Here is a 12,153-nt window from a genome sequence, read left to right on the forward strand (position 1 = left end):
CTCCTCGTTAACGCGCGAAAAAGGAAAAGCAGTTCCCATACCGGGAGTCGAACCCGGGCCGCCTGGGTGAAAACCAGGAATCCTAACCGCTAGACCATATGGGACGCGCGGCATCTCACGGCGAGACTTACATTGAAATATATGTCAGGCAAACGCAACACGTTGATCTCGGTGCTGTCAGGATACGACTTGGGCTAGCGGTCGAGAGAGTTCGAAAAAGTGAAACGATGGGTTTCTTGCTACAGGTGTGAACGCTTATTTCCTATGCTTGACTTGTGAATTCCCATGACGTGTTGTTATACATTTCTTTATTGGACAAAAATGCTGGTTTTCATAAGCGAACGCAATAAGAATCTCCCACTACACATGTAACAACACTAAAATCTCTGAATTTGGACGACTTGCTCGCAACTGCTTGGCCGTGGACGGATCGCTCTCCAAACCATTCACGCAAACGAGAAATCCCCTTTCGCGGGCGCCGTGCAAGTCTCGAGCAAGGCACGCAAAGTCAAAGCAAAAGCGGGGTCCTGCAAGATACCGTCAGAGCGCGTCGTCACCGACCCAAAGCCAACTCGGTCCGCCGGGTCCAAAGCGAGAACTTCCGCGCGGAAGAAGAGCGGCTCCGAAAGCGGGAAAACCCAGATTCAAGAAAGCGGATCGCAGATCGGAAGGCGGCCCGCTCCCGCGTCTCGTGCGCCCGACGCGGCCTACCGAGCGGAATCTTGCGCAACATCTCCCTCTGCCGGCGACGGCCACAAGCGTCGCCGCGAAGACAGACCGCGCGCGCCGCCCGCCGTGCATCGCAAGAACTTTAATCGGACACAAGGCAGCCAGTACAGCAGCGAGCGAGCCTCCGAGCCGAAGCGCCGGCGGCATCACGCCGCGATGCGGTACAGTCGTCCCACGCGGGCCAGCCACTCGCGCAGGGCCCGGCGCACGGCGCCGTCGGTGACGTGGCACGCCAGCTGGCACACGCTGGGGTAGAGCGCCGGCTGGAGCGCCGCGAAGGCCGCGTCCGAGAGCCGCAGGAAGTGGCGCAGCGCCCCGGCCACCATGTTGCTCCACGCCTGGGGGGCGCGAGCGCGAGCATCAGGACCGGCCGCGGGGGCGAAGCGGCCGCTCGGCCGAGGCGGCGCCGCCTCACCTCGATCTGCGCGCGCGCGTCACCGGCGGCCACGCGGCCGTGAGAGCTGACGGCCGAGGCCGATCTGGACCGGAGGACTCGGGCGCCGGGCGGCTGTCTGAGGGGCTCCGCGGCGTGACCCCGCCCCTCCGTCCGTCCGTCCCGCCGCCTCCTCCCGCGTTTGTATCGGCTCGCCAGTTTGACCAGGCTTCTGTCGGTCGCCGGCTCGGTCCCGGCGCCCTCCGGCCGGTCGCCGGGGAGGCTTCCCGCGCAGCTGAAGCAGACACGGCGCGAGCGTCTTTTCATTCGGGCTTCGGGGAGTGAGAAAAGGTCCGCGTGAACGCGCGGAGCCCGACGCGCCCCCTCCTCGTCACCTGGAGGCCGTGTCCTCGTCCGGCGACTGCGGCCCGCTGCCACACGTGACTCCGCCTTCCTCCGGGGACGCGGAGCGCCGGGACGGGAAGAGCGGCAGGAAAAAGGGGCGGCGCCCGCACCCTCGCGAGGGCGGGGCGGGCGCGGCCGCCTCCTCCTCCAGGTCTCGGTGCATCTGGATGTAAGTGGCGCACGCGTCGGCGCACAGCTTGTGGAGACGCTTCAGGAGCCACGCCCACTCTGCCGCGCCGCCCGCCGCCGGATGCCGCTTGTCGCGCCCGCGCGGGGGGCTCACCTGCCGGGGGGCGCGCGGCAACGCAAAGAGTCATGGGCTTTCTTTATATTTTGAAGATGGATATTTTGCCAGGCTCCCGGAAGAGATGGGACGAGGCGGAGGTGACGGCTTTGAAGCCTAAAGCATCCGCTAGAATTCGACCTCGCGGCGAAAAGTCCTTTTACAAATCACGCGGGAGGTTTCCTTTGACGGACCGGCGCCCGCCCGCCCGCCCGCCCGCCGCTCACCTGCGCCGTCTCTTCAAAGATGTCTTCGTCCTCGGAGGACGGCGAGCGGGACCGCGAGGAGTCCGAGCTCCCGTCCTCGTCCAGGATCCTCTTGACCTGCGGCCGAGGAGCGGCGCGTCACCTCGCGTCGGGGAGCGGGCGGGTCCCGGGGGGAAAAAGAGGGGGTACCTGCTGGGCCGTCACGCCGTCGGCCTGCCACAAGATGGCGCCCAGCAGCGCCCGCAAGTACAGCTCGAAGCTGGCGGCCGCCTGGCGGTACAGGTTGGCCGCGCCGCGCACGCCCGACACCTTCATCAGCAGGTACTTGAGACCCGGCCGGGAGTCGAAGTCGCGCGCCGTCCTGCGACGGAGCGCCGCACGTCAAGAGGCGCGCCCGCCCGTTCGCGCGCCGCCGGAGCAACCCCCCGCCCACCTGTACGAGTCCCGCAGCAGGTCGAGGACGACGGCCAGGTTGCTCATGGACACGAAGCGCAGGAAGCCCGGCGCCGGCGGCTCGGGGGTGCCGGGCGTGGCCCCCTCCCGGCCGTCCGGCCGCTCCGCCGACTCCTGGCGAGCGAGCGACGGTCGACGGGAGCGCGCCCTAACCCGACGGACGCGCGTCGGGGGCGTACCTCCAGCAAGATGTCCGAGAGGTTCCGGAGCAGAACTTGATGCGACAGCAGGCTCACCACCACGTGACGGAAGGGAATGCTGAAAGGCCACAAGCCGCGTCACCGGCGCGCTCAGGTCGGCTAAGGGGAACAAAAGCTTACCCGACTTTCCTAAAAGCAGCGGAGGAAAAAAAAAAAATGTAAAAAATCAACCGTTTGGAGCGCCGAGGCCCTGTCGGCAGACGGCAAAGCCTTCCGTTGGGCGTGACGCGGCGGCCGGCGCTGTGGCAGGCTGTCAAGCTTTGATCCCTGCCAAAACGCCGGCCGACCGGCAGACATTCGCTCTACGCGTTCGCCGTCCGAGAAACGTCGGGACATAAAAGCCTCCGCCGGCCTTCGTCGGAAAAGAAAGAGGTCGTAACCGATTCCGCCGGCGTCTCGGGGGCGTGGGCGAAACCGCGGAAAAAGCTTGCTGACGGGGGGAGCCTCACCCGCTGCGTCCGTCGGCGCCGGGCTCCGACGGCGGCTCGATGATCAAAACGCAGGACTGGGCGTGCTCCAAACCGTCCGTGTCGTCGGGCGTCCTTGGAGAGCGTTGGCCGTCCGGCGCGAAGACCTGCGGGGCCGGCGCAGGCGCGTGAGCCGGACGCGCCCGCCCGCGCCCGCCCGCCCGCCTCCCCTTTGAAACGCGGCGCCGGCGACCTGCTGCGCCATGGCTCGGATCCTGCAGTACTCCGCGTCCGCCGACGGCGACGGGGAAGGGGCGGCCACCTCCACTTCGCAGGCGTCGCCGCCAAAACCGTCGGCGCCGCTCTGGAAACACGCCGCCAGCTTCTGCGCGCCACGTGTGGAGGAAAGGACAAAATAAGAAGACGGCCTCCATCCGTCACGCCTCCTTTGGACGGTCCGGACTTGCTTTGAAGCGGATTTCGCTTGAGCTTTTCAAAGTCAGGCCCGGGGGCCGCATCATTTTTTGCCCGTCCGACGTCAAGTTTCCGACTAAAAGTCGTCATTTTTGTTCCCGGCGACCCGACGGTCACGCCGGCCCTCCGCGACCTCAAGTTACGACGCCCCCGGGTTAGAGCTGGGGGCTAGGAAACGTCCCCGCCGCCGCCCAGAAACCCTCCAGTACCTTGACGGGCTGCAAGGTGGCGGAAAAGGCGTCCCGCAGGGCGTAGCAGGCCAAGCTCCACATCTCCTCGGTGAAAAGCGGGCCCAGCGCCACCAGCACGTACCTGCGGGCGACGCGGCGCGGCGTCAGCGCCGGCCGGCGGCGGCGGGAACGACGGCGGCGGCGTCCGACCTGATGCAGGAGCAGCCCACCCTGGAGATGCTCTCGGCCGCTTGCGACACGCACGACACCAGCAGCTTGAAGAGCTCCTTCAGCATCGCGTTGATCCAAACTTCGCAAGCCGCGTCTGCCGGGCGGCGCCGGAAGAGGTCGGACGGCTCGTTGCCGGCGTGGAAAAAACGCGACGGCGGCCGCGCTTCGCGGGGGGGGCCGAGAGCGCTCCTCACCGCCGTCGATCAACTTGTTGACGTGCTCCACCGCCAGCTCGCAGCAGAGGCCGACGGCGTGCTTGAAGTGGGCGGCGGCGCCGTCCCAGTAGGCGTGCCGGCCGCCTCCCCGCCGCAGCCACAGCGACATGACGGGCAGCAGCAGGCGCACCACCGCCAAGATGGCGAAGCCCGGACCTGCCGCGCGCGCACGCACGCGCCCCTCGTTACCGCCCGCCGGGGGGGTTAGGGTTAGGACGGCGCGCGCTGTGCTGCTTTGGAGCCGAGGGACGCCCGCGGCACATTTGTCTGTCCCGGCGCAGGGGTGTCCGAGTTCCCAAGCGAGTTTCCTTGACCCCGCCCCCCCAGGACGCCCCTGTTCTAGAGCGAGGGCGCCAAATTCCCCCCCGCCCCCCCCACGGACGAGAGCAGGTGCGCCTGTTTGAGAAATCCGCGTTCGAGAAAGCGCGCCCGGAGGAAAGCTCACCAGGCACCGCGGCCACCTCGCGCAGCAGAAGGAAGAGCGTCTCCAGGGTGGGCGCCTGGTGCGGGCGGGGGCAGTCCGACACGGCGGCCGTCAGTTGCTCCAGAAGAAGGAGCCACACCTGGATCAGACCTGGCGGGGAGGGGAGGGCCACGCGTCAGGAGGGGCGGGCGCCGGCGCCCCGCCCCGGCGGGGGCTCACCCGCGTCGTCGTCAAAGTCGCGCAGGACGTCGTCCAGCGCGTCGCCGACGCCCGCCGACGGCCGGCGCGCCCCCCGGAAGACGGGCTTGGAGGGCATCCTGTAGATGTCGGCCAGCATCTGCCGCCCGCCGGGACGCGGCGTGAGCGCGTGGCCTCGCGCCCGACCCGGCGACGGCGAGCGGCTCACCTGGGAACATCTGCGCAGGTGGTCCAGCGCCGGCAGGCACAGGTCCAGGGAGCCCGTTTCCTTGTCGCCCCCCTCGCCTGCGCGTCAAACACATAAAAGACGGGCAAAGACGCGGTCGGACCGAGCCGGAATCGGACCGGTCGCGCTTCCGAAGCCCGGCGCCGACCCGTCCCCCCGGCGCCGACCCGTCCCCCCCGGCGCCGACCCGTCCCCCCGGCCGCCTCCTACCCAAGCCTTTGACGAACTTCATGAGGCACATGATGTAGTCGGCGGCGGCGTTGGCGAACACCTGGACGTCGTCCGTGCCGACGAAGGCTTCAAAGACGTCAAAGACGGGCGGGGGACGCCGGCCTGCCGAACAAGGCGCACGCGGCGTGGGCGCGCCGGCCTCCGTTGGCGGCGGAAGTACTTGCGGCGCGCGTACCGGCGGCGTATTCATCTTTGGCCTCCATCTTGGTGTCGCGGACGGTCCTGAGGGCGCTGAAGAGCGGACGCCAGCCCGACAGGATGCGAGGCGAGAACATCTCCACCAGCTCGCCGACGGACGTCACCACCTGCGCCGAAGCCGTCGCGGAGCGATCGGCGGAGAGTCGAGATCGTCTACAGACGCCAAAGCGCATCTTTCGCCGCCCCCCCACCCCACCTGGTCCTGGACGTCGTCGTCGCACAGCTCCAGCTGCATGATGCGCTCAAAGGGCCTGAAGAGCGCCTCGTTGAAGCGGAAGTGCGGAGGCTCGGTCCAGCCGCTCAGGACCTCGGTCAGGACGCCGTGGATGAAGGAGACGGCCCTCCGGGACACGTGTCGCTCCTTGTGGCACGCCGCCTGCGGGGGCGGAGCGTTTGCGCGGATGCTTGCGCGCCAGCGGGCGGGCGGGCGGGGCGCCGGCCCACCTCCACCAGGTGCGGCGCCACCGCGCTCCAGGCCCTCATCTTGTGCAGCAGCGGCCTGCGCTCGTTCCTGACGATCCTCAGCATGGCCTCGCCCAAGCGGAAGAGGTGCAGGGGGCCGGGGCCCTCGGGCGCGGACTTGGCTTCTCCTGCCCAGCGAAAGGAAAGGCGCCGACAGAGCGGGCTGGGAAAAGCCATCCGACAAGGCGAGCGTTCGCCGCGCGCATACCGGGCATGGCCAGCGAATAGTCGCCCGCGTCGCCGACCGCGCCGAAGAGCTGGCGCCGCGAGGCTGCCCTCAGCTGCTGCAGGAAGCCCACCAGGGACGGCAGGTCGAGTTGCGCCGACGCCTCCTCAAACAACCTGCGCGGCGCACGCCCGCTGAGCCCTCGGACTCCCGACGGACGGGCGGCGTCCTCCCCACCTGTCGGCCCGCGTGGACAGCGCGCAGACGGCGTCGGCCGCGCCGGGCCCGGTCAGGAGGTCCGGACCGCCCCGGACCAGAAGCTCCCGGATGGCGGGGGGGCGCCCCGGCGGCGAAGACGGGCCGGGCCGGGGGGCCCGCTTCTCGTCCGGGGCCGACGGCGGCGCGGCCCGAGCGCCGGCGCCGAAGAGCGCGCGCTCCAGGGAACCGATGTGCTCCGTCACCCTGACGCGCGCAGGGACGTACGTACGGGCCAGCGTGACCGCTCGCTCCTTGTGACCGAAAACGATGGGGCGCGCCGGCGCTCACCTGAAGACGTGCGTCCAGCAGTCGGGGTCGTGGCCGCCCATCTCCAAGGCCGCGTTCAGGACGGCGTCCATGCACAGCACGTGCGCCGCGTGCAGGCTCACGCCGGCCGGCCGCGACATCTGCTCCAGACGCTGCTTCACTGCGGACGCGGGAACGCGCGCGCCTCAAGTTGCCGCCGATGTGCGTCCGTCCGTCCGTCCGTCCGTCCGTGCGTGCGTGCATCCGTCCGTGCGTCCGTCCTCCTCACCTTGCGTGATGGCGTCCTTCTCGCGGCGCTCTTCCGGCACGCAGGAGGCGGCGGCCATGTGGGCCAAGGCTAAAGCGCAGTTGCCGGCCGCGCCTGCGGGCGCGCCGCGTGAGCGGGGAGGGGTGGCGACGTGCGAGCGCGCGGGGCGCCGCCTACCCAGGGCGCAGCTGAGGCCGGCGGCCCGCCGCAGCCCGTCCAAGCTGAGACAGATGGCCTCGCGCTCCCGCCGGCTCTGCGCCGCCGTCAGCGGCGTGGACAGGATCTCCATCAGCTGGGGCCACACGCCCGTCAACAGGAAGCGCGACAGCGCGGCGCCTTGGGGAGGCGGAGGCAGCGCCGTTACCCACCGACCGCGGTAACGGCGGCGGCGGGATACGCACCGGCCGCGAGGGCGCTGTCGTCGACCGCTCCTTGGCCGCAGGAGGCCGGCGAGCGGCCGGAGCTCCGCATCGGCTGACCGCCGACGGCGCCGCTTCCCAGCCCGTCCATGTCTGAACGGGCAGACGCAGTTGGAAAAAGCTCGCCTTTGAAACGGCGCGGGCACAGCGCTCAAATCTAGTCAAGTCGCCGTCCGCGTCTTATACGGCACGAACCCATCAGCATTTCCACGAAAGGCGGCGCCTCCGCGCCGCTCCGGTAGCCCGCCTGAGCCAGCAGGTCCCGTTCCAGGAGCTGCCGGTGGACCTCCTCGATCCAGGCCTGGGACAAGGCCACCAGCGCGCCGGCGCTCTGGACCACACGCACAAACTCCTTCTGCGGCGGGACGCGGGCAAACAAAAGGGAGCGTGAGCGCGTCCCGACGGGCTCGGGGCCGCCGCCGCCGCCGCCGGCGCCGCCGCTCACCGGGCCCAGGGCCGGAGGAAGCGTCCTCCGCTGGTAGAAGTTGCAGCGGCACAGCTTGAGGTTGAGCAGCGGCGCGTAGAAGGACAACAGGTAGACGGCGTCGGCGTTGAGCAGCGACGGACGGCCCGCGGTGGGCCCCGCCTCCGCGCCTGGGGAGGGGATAGGGTCACGCCCGAGGAGCGGCCGGGAGGCAAACAAAGAGCCGCTGACCGGCCTGCGGACCGGAGCAGAAGGCCTGCGCGAAGTTCTGCAGGAGCGGGTCCACTTGGGCGGCGCCGAGGGCCAGGAGTCTGGGCAGCAGCGCGGCCAGGGAGCGCACGAAAAGCCGGGCGCCGTGCCGGTCCGCTTCCTGGTGGCACGGCGGCTCGAGCGAGGGCGCCGCCGCGGCCCCGGCCTCGGCCCCGGCCCCGGCCTCGGCCTCGTCCTCGTCCGCCAGCGACACGTCGTCCGAACCCGCGTCCGAGACGTCCGAGCGCCCCGAGTCCTTCTCGGCCGCCATCGAGTACTGGTCGCACGAGTCCAGCTCCGTCCGAGACAGGTCCTGCTCCTCCGCGCTGCCGGGAATGCCGGCGCGTCAGCCGTCGCCGGGCTCCCCGCCCCCGGGCCCGATGACCCGTACGCGGACGGGCATCACCTGAAGTTGCTCTCGCTGTAGCGCGACGCGGGCGCGCGCCGCGCTCTGCTTCTGGAGTCCACCGTCAGGAAGTTGGTGACGTCGGGGTACGCCAGGGCATGGCTCGGTTGGACCACGTCGGGCGGGGCCGCGCAAGCCTCCCCCTCGGGCCGGCCGGGCTCCGGCTCGGAGGCGGCGCGGGCCGCGTCGGCGGCCGCGCTAACGCTGATGCTGATATCGGGGCCGCGCTCCGCCGCGCCGTCCCGAGCCGGCCCCTCGGAGGACAGGGGGCGCCTCTGCCACGGGAAGTCGGCCCGGCTGACTTCCAGGGACGCGCGGGACGTCTCGGCGCCGTCCTTCAGCTCGTCCAGGCGCCCGAGCACCTCTCCCGCCTTGGAGAGGCCGCGGCCGGTGAGAAGCCGCCCCGCTCCGTCGGAGGCGCGCGGCGTACCTGTTGGGGCGTGAGGCCCCGCCCCTGCGACAGCTCCTCCAGCGCTCTCAGCAGGGCGCAGGCGCAGGACACGCTCCAGTAACACGCCTCCGCGCCGCCCTTGGCGCACGCCTCCGTCATGCCGTCCATCACGCTGAAAACACGTGCGAAAAACATCAAAGGCGAGGCGCGCGGTGGCGCGGGTGCTTCGAGTGACGACGCGACTCGACGCCGTATAAGCCACGCGACAAAGAGGAGAGCCTCGAACGCGTCGCCGTTTGCTGAAATCTGACACGTCGCGCGTCATTCGATATTTACTTTTGAAATACGGGGGGTGGGGGGGGCATTTTGGGGCTGCCGTCGGCATACTGACAGTCGCAGCAGGTCCAGCTGAGACTTCCTTTTGGAGAAGGGCCTCTTGCCGGCGTCGGGCTCGGCCAGGCCCGGCCCGGCCAGGTCCAAGAGCCGGCGGGGGCTTCCGGCGATCTGAAAGGCGGGCGCCAGTTGAGGGCCGGGAGGGAGGCGGCGCCTGACGGCGCGAGGCCCCGCCCACCTCCTTCACGATGCGTATAGCCTCGGTGCGGTGCTGCGGCGGCGGGTACAGCAGGATGCGGTGGTAGAGCGACTGCAGGACGGGCCTCATGGACTCCACGCGGTTCACCAGGCGGACCAGCTCGGCCGCCACGTAGCAGACGGCGCGCGCCGCCGGCGGCGCCCGGACGGGGGCGCCCGCCGAGCAGCCCGAGCCCCGGCCCCGGTCGGGCGCCGCCGCCGCCTCCGACGCCACGGTTTTGTCGCTGGCCGGATCGCCCATGATGGCCACCAGCGACGGGCACAGCCGCTTCCTGTGGGCGGGCGCCGGCTCAGCGCCTCTTGGCGCGCGCGCCGGAGCGCGGGCGGCCACGTACCAGACCAGGTCGGTGAAGCGCCCGCACAGGTGCATCGTGGGAGGGCAGGAGCTGAGCACGGCCAAGATGCTTTCCAGGTAGAGAAGCTGCAGGGGCCGCTCGTCCCTGCGGGCGGGCGACCCTCAGCGCCCTCGGTGTCGCGCGGGCGTCGGGCGGCCGCCGTCACCTACCGCTCCGCCGCCTCCAACTTGTCGCAGAAGAGCGTCAGGACCGTCAGCACGTCGTCGCACAGCGCCCGGCTGGTGGGGGACATGTCTGAAGGTACAAACGGCAGACGCCGCCTCACTCAGTAGATTGCTAACGCGACGACGGGGAGGGAGGGGGGGCGTACCCCTTGGCTGCGGAGCGGGGTCGGCGGGCTCCTCCCCGTCGGCTCCCTGCGGACGACAAGGCGCGACTCTTCCCGCCGGGGCTTTGGTAAAAGACGCGGCGCGAGGAACGGCGGCGCGCCACCTCCTGTCTGTGGCGCAGCCGCAGCGTCAAATCTCCCAGGATCTGAGTGAGGGTGGCTCGAACCGCCGTGTTGACGCTCCGCTGGTGACAGCCGCGCGCGTACGTGTCCACGCACACCTACGCACGCCGGTCGGTCTCCTGAGTGACGGCCGAGGCCTGCGGTCGAGGGGGCGCTCCCGAAGGAAGGCGCGGCCGCCCACCTGAGCGATGCGCAAGACGGCGTCCCCGCTGAGGTCGAAGCTCGGCGAGTAGGTGACGCACAGCAGGACCTGCGGGGGGCGGCGAGAGGATGGGCGCGGGGACCGGGGCGGGCCGGCTTTCTCACCTTCATGACTTCCACCTGCAGGTCCTCGGGCAGCGCGGGCGTCACCCGCACCGCCGCCAACACCTGGGCCACCAGTCCGTCCTCGGCGGGCTCCGTCTCCTCGCCCGCAAAGCGCTCGTCGCACAGGAGCTTCTGGCGGAAAGACGCGGGCGGGCGGGCGGGCGTGGTGAGGCGGGGCCGGACGCGCGCGGCCCTATCAGGAAGTACCTGCATGCCGCTCAGCGCCGTCTGACCCAGCCGGAGGTTTTTGGATTCCAGCGCCATCTGAAGCGGCAGAAGACAGCGCCCCCTACAGACCGAAGGCGGCAGGGTCACGGACACGTCGCCCGCGGAAAAGCTTCGTGCGGTTCCTTCGTCTCGATCGCTACTTGGAAGAAGGCCGCATGATAGCCGTTCGAGCCGGAAGCGGAAGAAGGTTTGCTACGAAAAACCGTCGTCGCGCGGGCCTCGCGGGACAATCGCGACTTCTCGCGACGCCGTACCGTCCGGGTAACGTCAACGTGCCGTCGGGCGTCCCGTTTGCAGGCGAGGTTGCGGCGGCCAAGCGCGCTTACCGCAGCTGAGCCGGAGACAGTTTGGCCGATGCATTGTGGTAGTCCAGGCTTTCTGGAGAAGGAGAAAAAAAAACACAAGTAAGAAATCAGCGCCTCCATCCTGTCACCGCCATGCGTCTGTCAGACAAAGGGGGAAGGACTTTATTGGGGAGATATAATTAACATGAACAACATCAACAACTCCGATTCGTGTCATATGAACGGGACATGATACGAATTAGGCATGCGATACTTTGCGGTAACTACAGCAGAAAAAAACAAAACAAAACAAAACGATGAACGCTTCCCAACTTGTTTTTGTGCTGTGTGTCAGCAATTCTAGCCGTCCAGCTTGGAAGGACGCGATTGACAGAAAAGAAAGGCCACGTCCTCGGCCATCAGCGCCATCAGTAAACAGCAGCAGGTGGATGCGCGCATCCTGCCCTCGCGCGCGCGCGCGCGCGCACACGCACGCTGGCCGGCCCAACCGGCCGGCCGGCCGGAACTCACCGCGGGCGAGCGCGCAGGCGTCGCGGAGGCTTTTGTGCTTGTGTCCGGCCGCGTCTTTGTGGAGCCTCTGCAGGACGTCCTCCATGGTGGCCGGGCGTCAGGCGGGGGCCGCTGGGCGGTCGCGCAGCATCCCCCAGCGCCGAGCCGAGCCGATTCACGGACGCGCTGACGTCATCTGGACGCAACCAGGAAGCGCTACGCCCACAGCTCGTCGTTTAAAAAATAAGAGGAAATAAAAACAATGTCCTTGTTCCGCTTTGGACGTCGAAGACAAGCACGCGAGGAACAACGTCGAATATGACCGTCTCGCTCGCCGAATAAAGCCCGTTGTGGTCGTCGATCCACGCCAAATTCCCAAACGCCCGGAAGTTGCGTCATTCGAGCGGAAGTGTTGATTTTCCGGCCAATCGTTGAACCTTCACAGTAAAGTCATTTGTTGACGAGACTCAATGGGGACGCCGACACCTGAAATGAAAAGTGGGCGACGTTTTCTTCACGACAACGGCTGCGGAGAACGCGGTGGGTGCCGTACAAATTGCGGATGTGTCAAAGCGGGGAAGAGATCGAAATGTGCAAACGGTTGGAATGCGTCGACGGCCACCCGCCGGTTGGTTCTCCGCCGGCAGCTCATCTCAAGTTGCTCGCCTATTTTCAACAAGGGCGGACGACGACGGCCGAAGGCGCTGCCTGCAAG

At 68.7% G+C, this 12,153-nt stretch overlaps 1 protein-coding gene, 1 long non-coding RNA gene and 1 other non-coding gene across 5 annotated transcripts; 1 reads left to right on the forward strand and 2 right to left on the reverse strand.

Moving 5' to 3' along the window:
- Positions 1-32: 32 nt before the first annotated feature.
- Positions 33-104, reverse strand: trnae-uuc (transfer RNA glutamic acid (anticodon UUC)). Its single transcript has one exon. It is a non-coding gene; the product is annotated as a tRNA-Glu (tRNA).
- Positions 105-291: 187 nt separating this feature from the next.
- On the reverse strand, positions 292-12,104 carry arfgef3 (ARFGEF family member 3). 3 transcript variants are annotated; one of them, XM_088421174.1, is made up of 42 exons: positions 11,992-12,104; positions 11,460-11,924; positions 10,971-11,022; positions 10,624-10,705; positions 10,417-10,545; positions 10,292-10,360; positions 10,092-10,208; positions 9,970-10,015; positions 9,809-9,893; positions 9,639-9,743; positions 9,284-9,575; positions 9,104-9,216; positions 8,752-8,884; positions 8,322-8,692; positions 7,898-8,241; positions 7,688-7,836; positions 7,438-7,597; positions 7,225-7,335; positions 7,001-7,159; positions 6,845-6,937; positions 6,598-6,736; positions 6,289-6,513; positions 6,094-6,227; positions 5,868-6,013; positions 5,620-5,799; positions 5,401-5,530; positions 5,205-5,327; positions 4,977-5,053; positions 4,790-4,907; positions 4,592-4,720; positions 4,126-4,302; positions 3,911-4,025; positions 3,740-3,842; positions 3,310-3,441; positions 3,099-3,223; positions 2,629-2,707; positions 2,430-2,563; positions 2,186-2,357; positions 2,018-2,113; positions 1,498-1,790; positions 1,145-1,397; positions 292-1,067 (listed from the first exon to the last, which is right to left on the reverse strand). In XM_088421174.1, exons 2-42 carry the CDS (start codon positions 11,542-11,544, stop codon positions 876-878), a joined length of 5,967 nt encoding a protein of 1,988 aa, XP_088277300.1. In that variant the 5' UTR covers positions 11,545-11,924; positions 11,992-12,104; the 3' UTR covers positions 292-875. The 3 variants fall into 3 exon arrangements, with proteins under 3 accessions (XP_088277300.1, XP_088277299.1, XP_088277301.1); XM_088421173.1 differs by having other exon boundaries at positions 10,417-10,548; XM_088421175.1 differs by having other exon boundaries at positions 7,910-8,241; positions 10,417-10,548; positions 11,992-12,103.
- LOC148419698 (uncharacterized) lies at positions 10,594-11,809 on the forward strand. The gene is made up of 3 exons (XR_015866376.1): positions 10,594-10,831; positions 10,942-11,048; positions 11,284-11,809. It is a non-coding gene; the product is annotated as an uncharacterized LOC148419698 (long non-coding RNA).
- Positions 12,105-12,153: the final 49 nt, after the last annotated feature.

This window comes from Hippichthys cyanospilos, chromosome 8 (assembly GCF_059441005.1).
Source record: "Hippichthys cyanospilos isolate Australia breed blue-spotted pipefish chromosome 8, RoL_Hcya_1.0, whole genome shotgun sequence".
Taxonomy (NCBI): Eukaryota; Metazoa; Chordata; class Actinopteri; order Syngnathiformes; family Syngnathidae; genus Hippichthys; species Hippichthys cyanospilos.

Excerpts from the sequence above, each read along its gene's own strand:
- arfgef3 (XM_088421173.1), bottom strand. The coding sequence starts at position 11,544 with ATGGAGGACGTCCTGCAGAGGCTCCACAAAGACGCGGCCGGACACAAG. Across the intron at positions 8,242-8,321 it reads TACAGCGAGAGCAACTTCAG|CGCGGAGGAGCAGGACCTGT; the intron begins GTGATGCCCGTC and ends CATTCCCGGCAG. Across the intron at positions 5,328-5,400 it reads CAAAGATGAATACGCCGCCG|GCCGGCGTCCCCCGCCCGTC; the intron begins GTACGCGCGCCG and ends CTTGTTCGGCAG.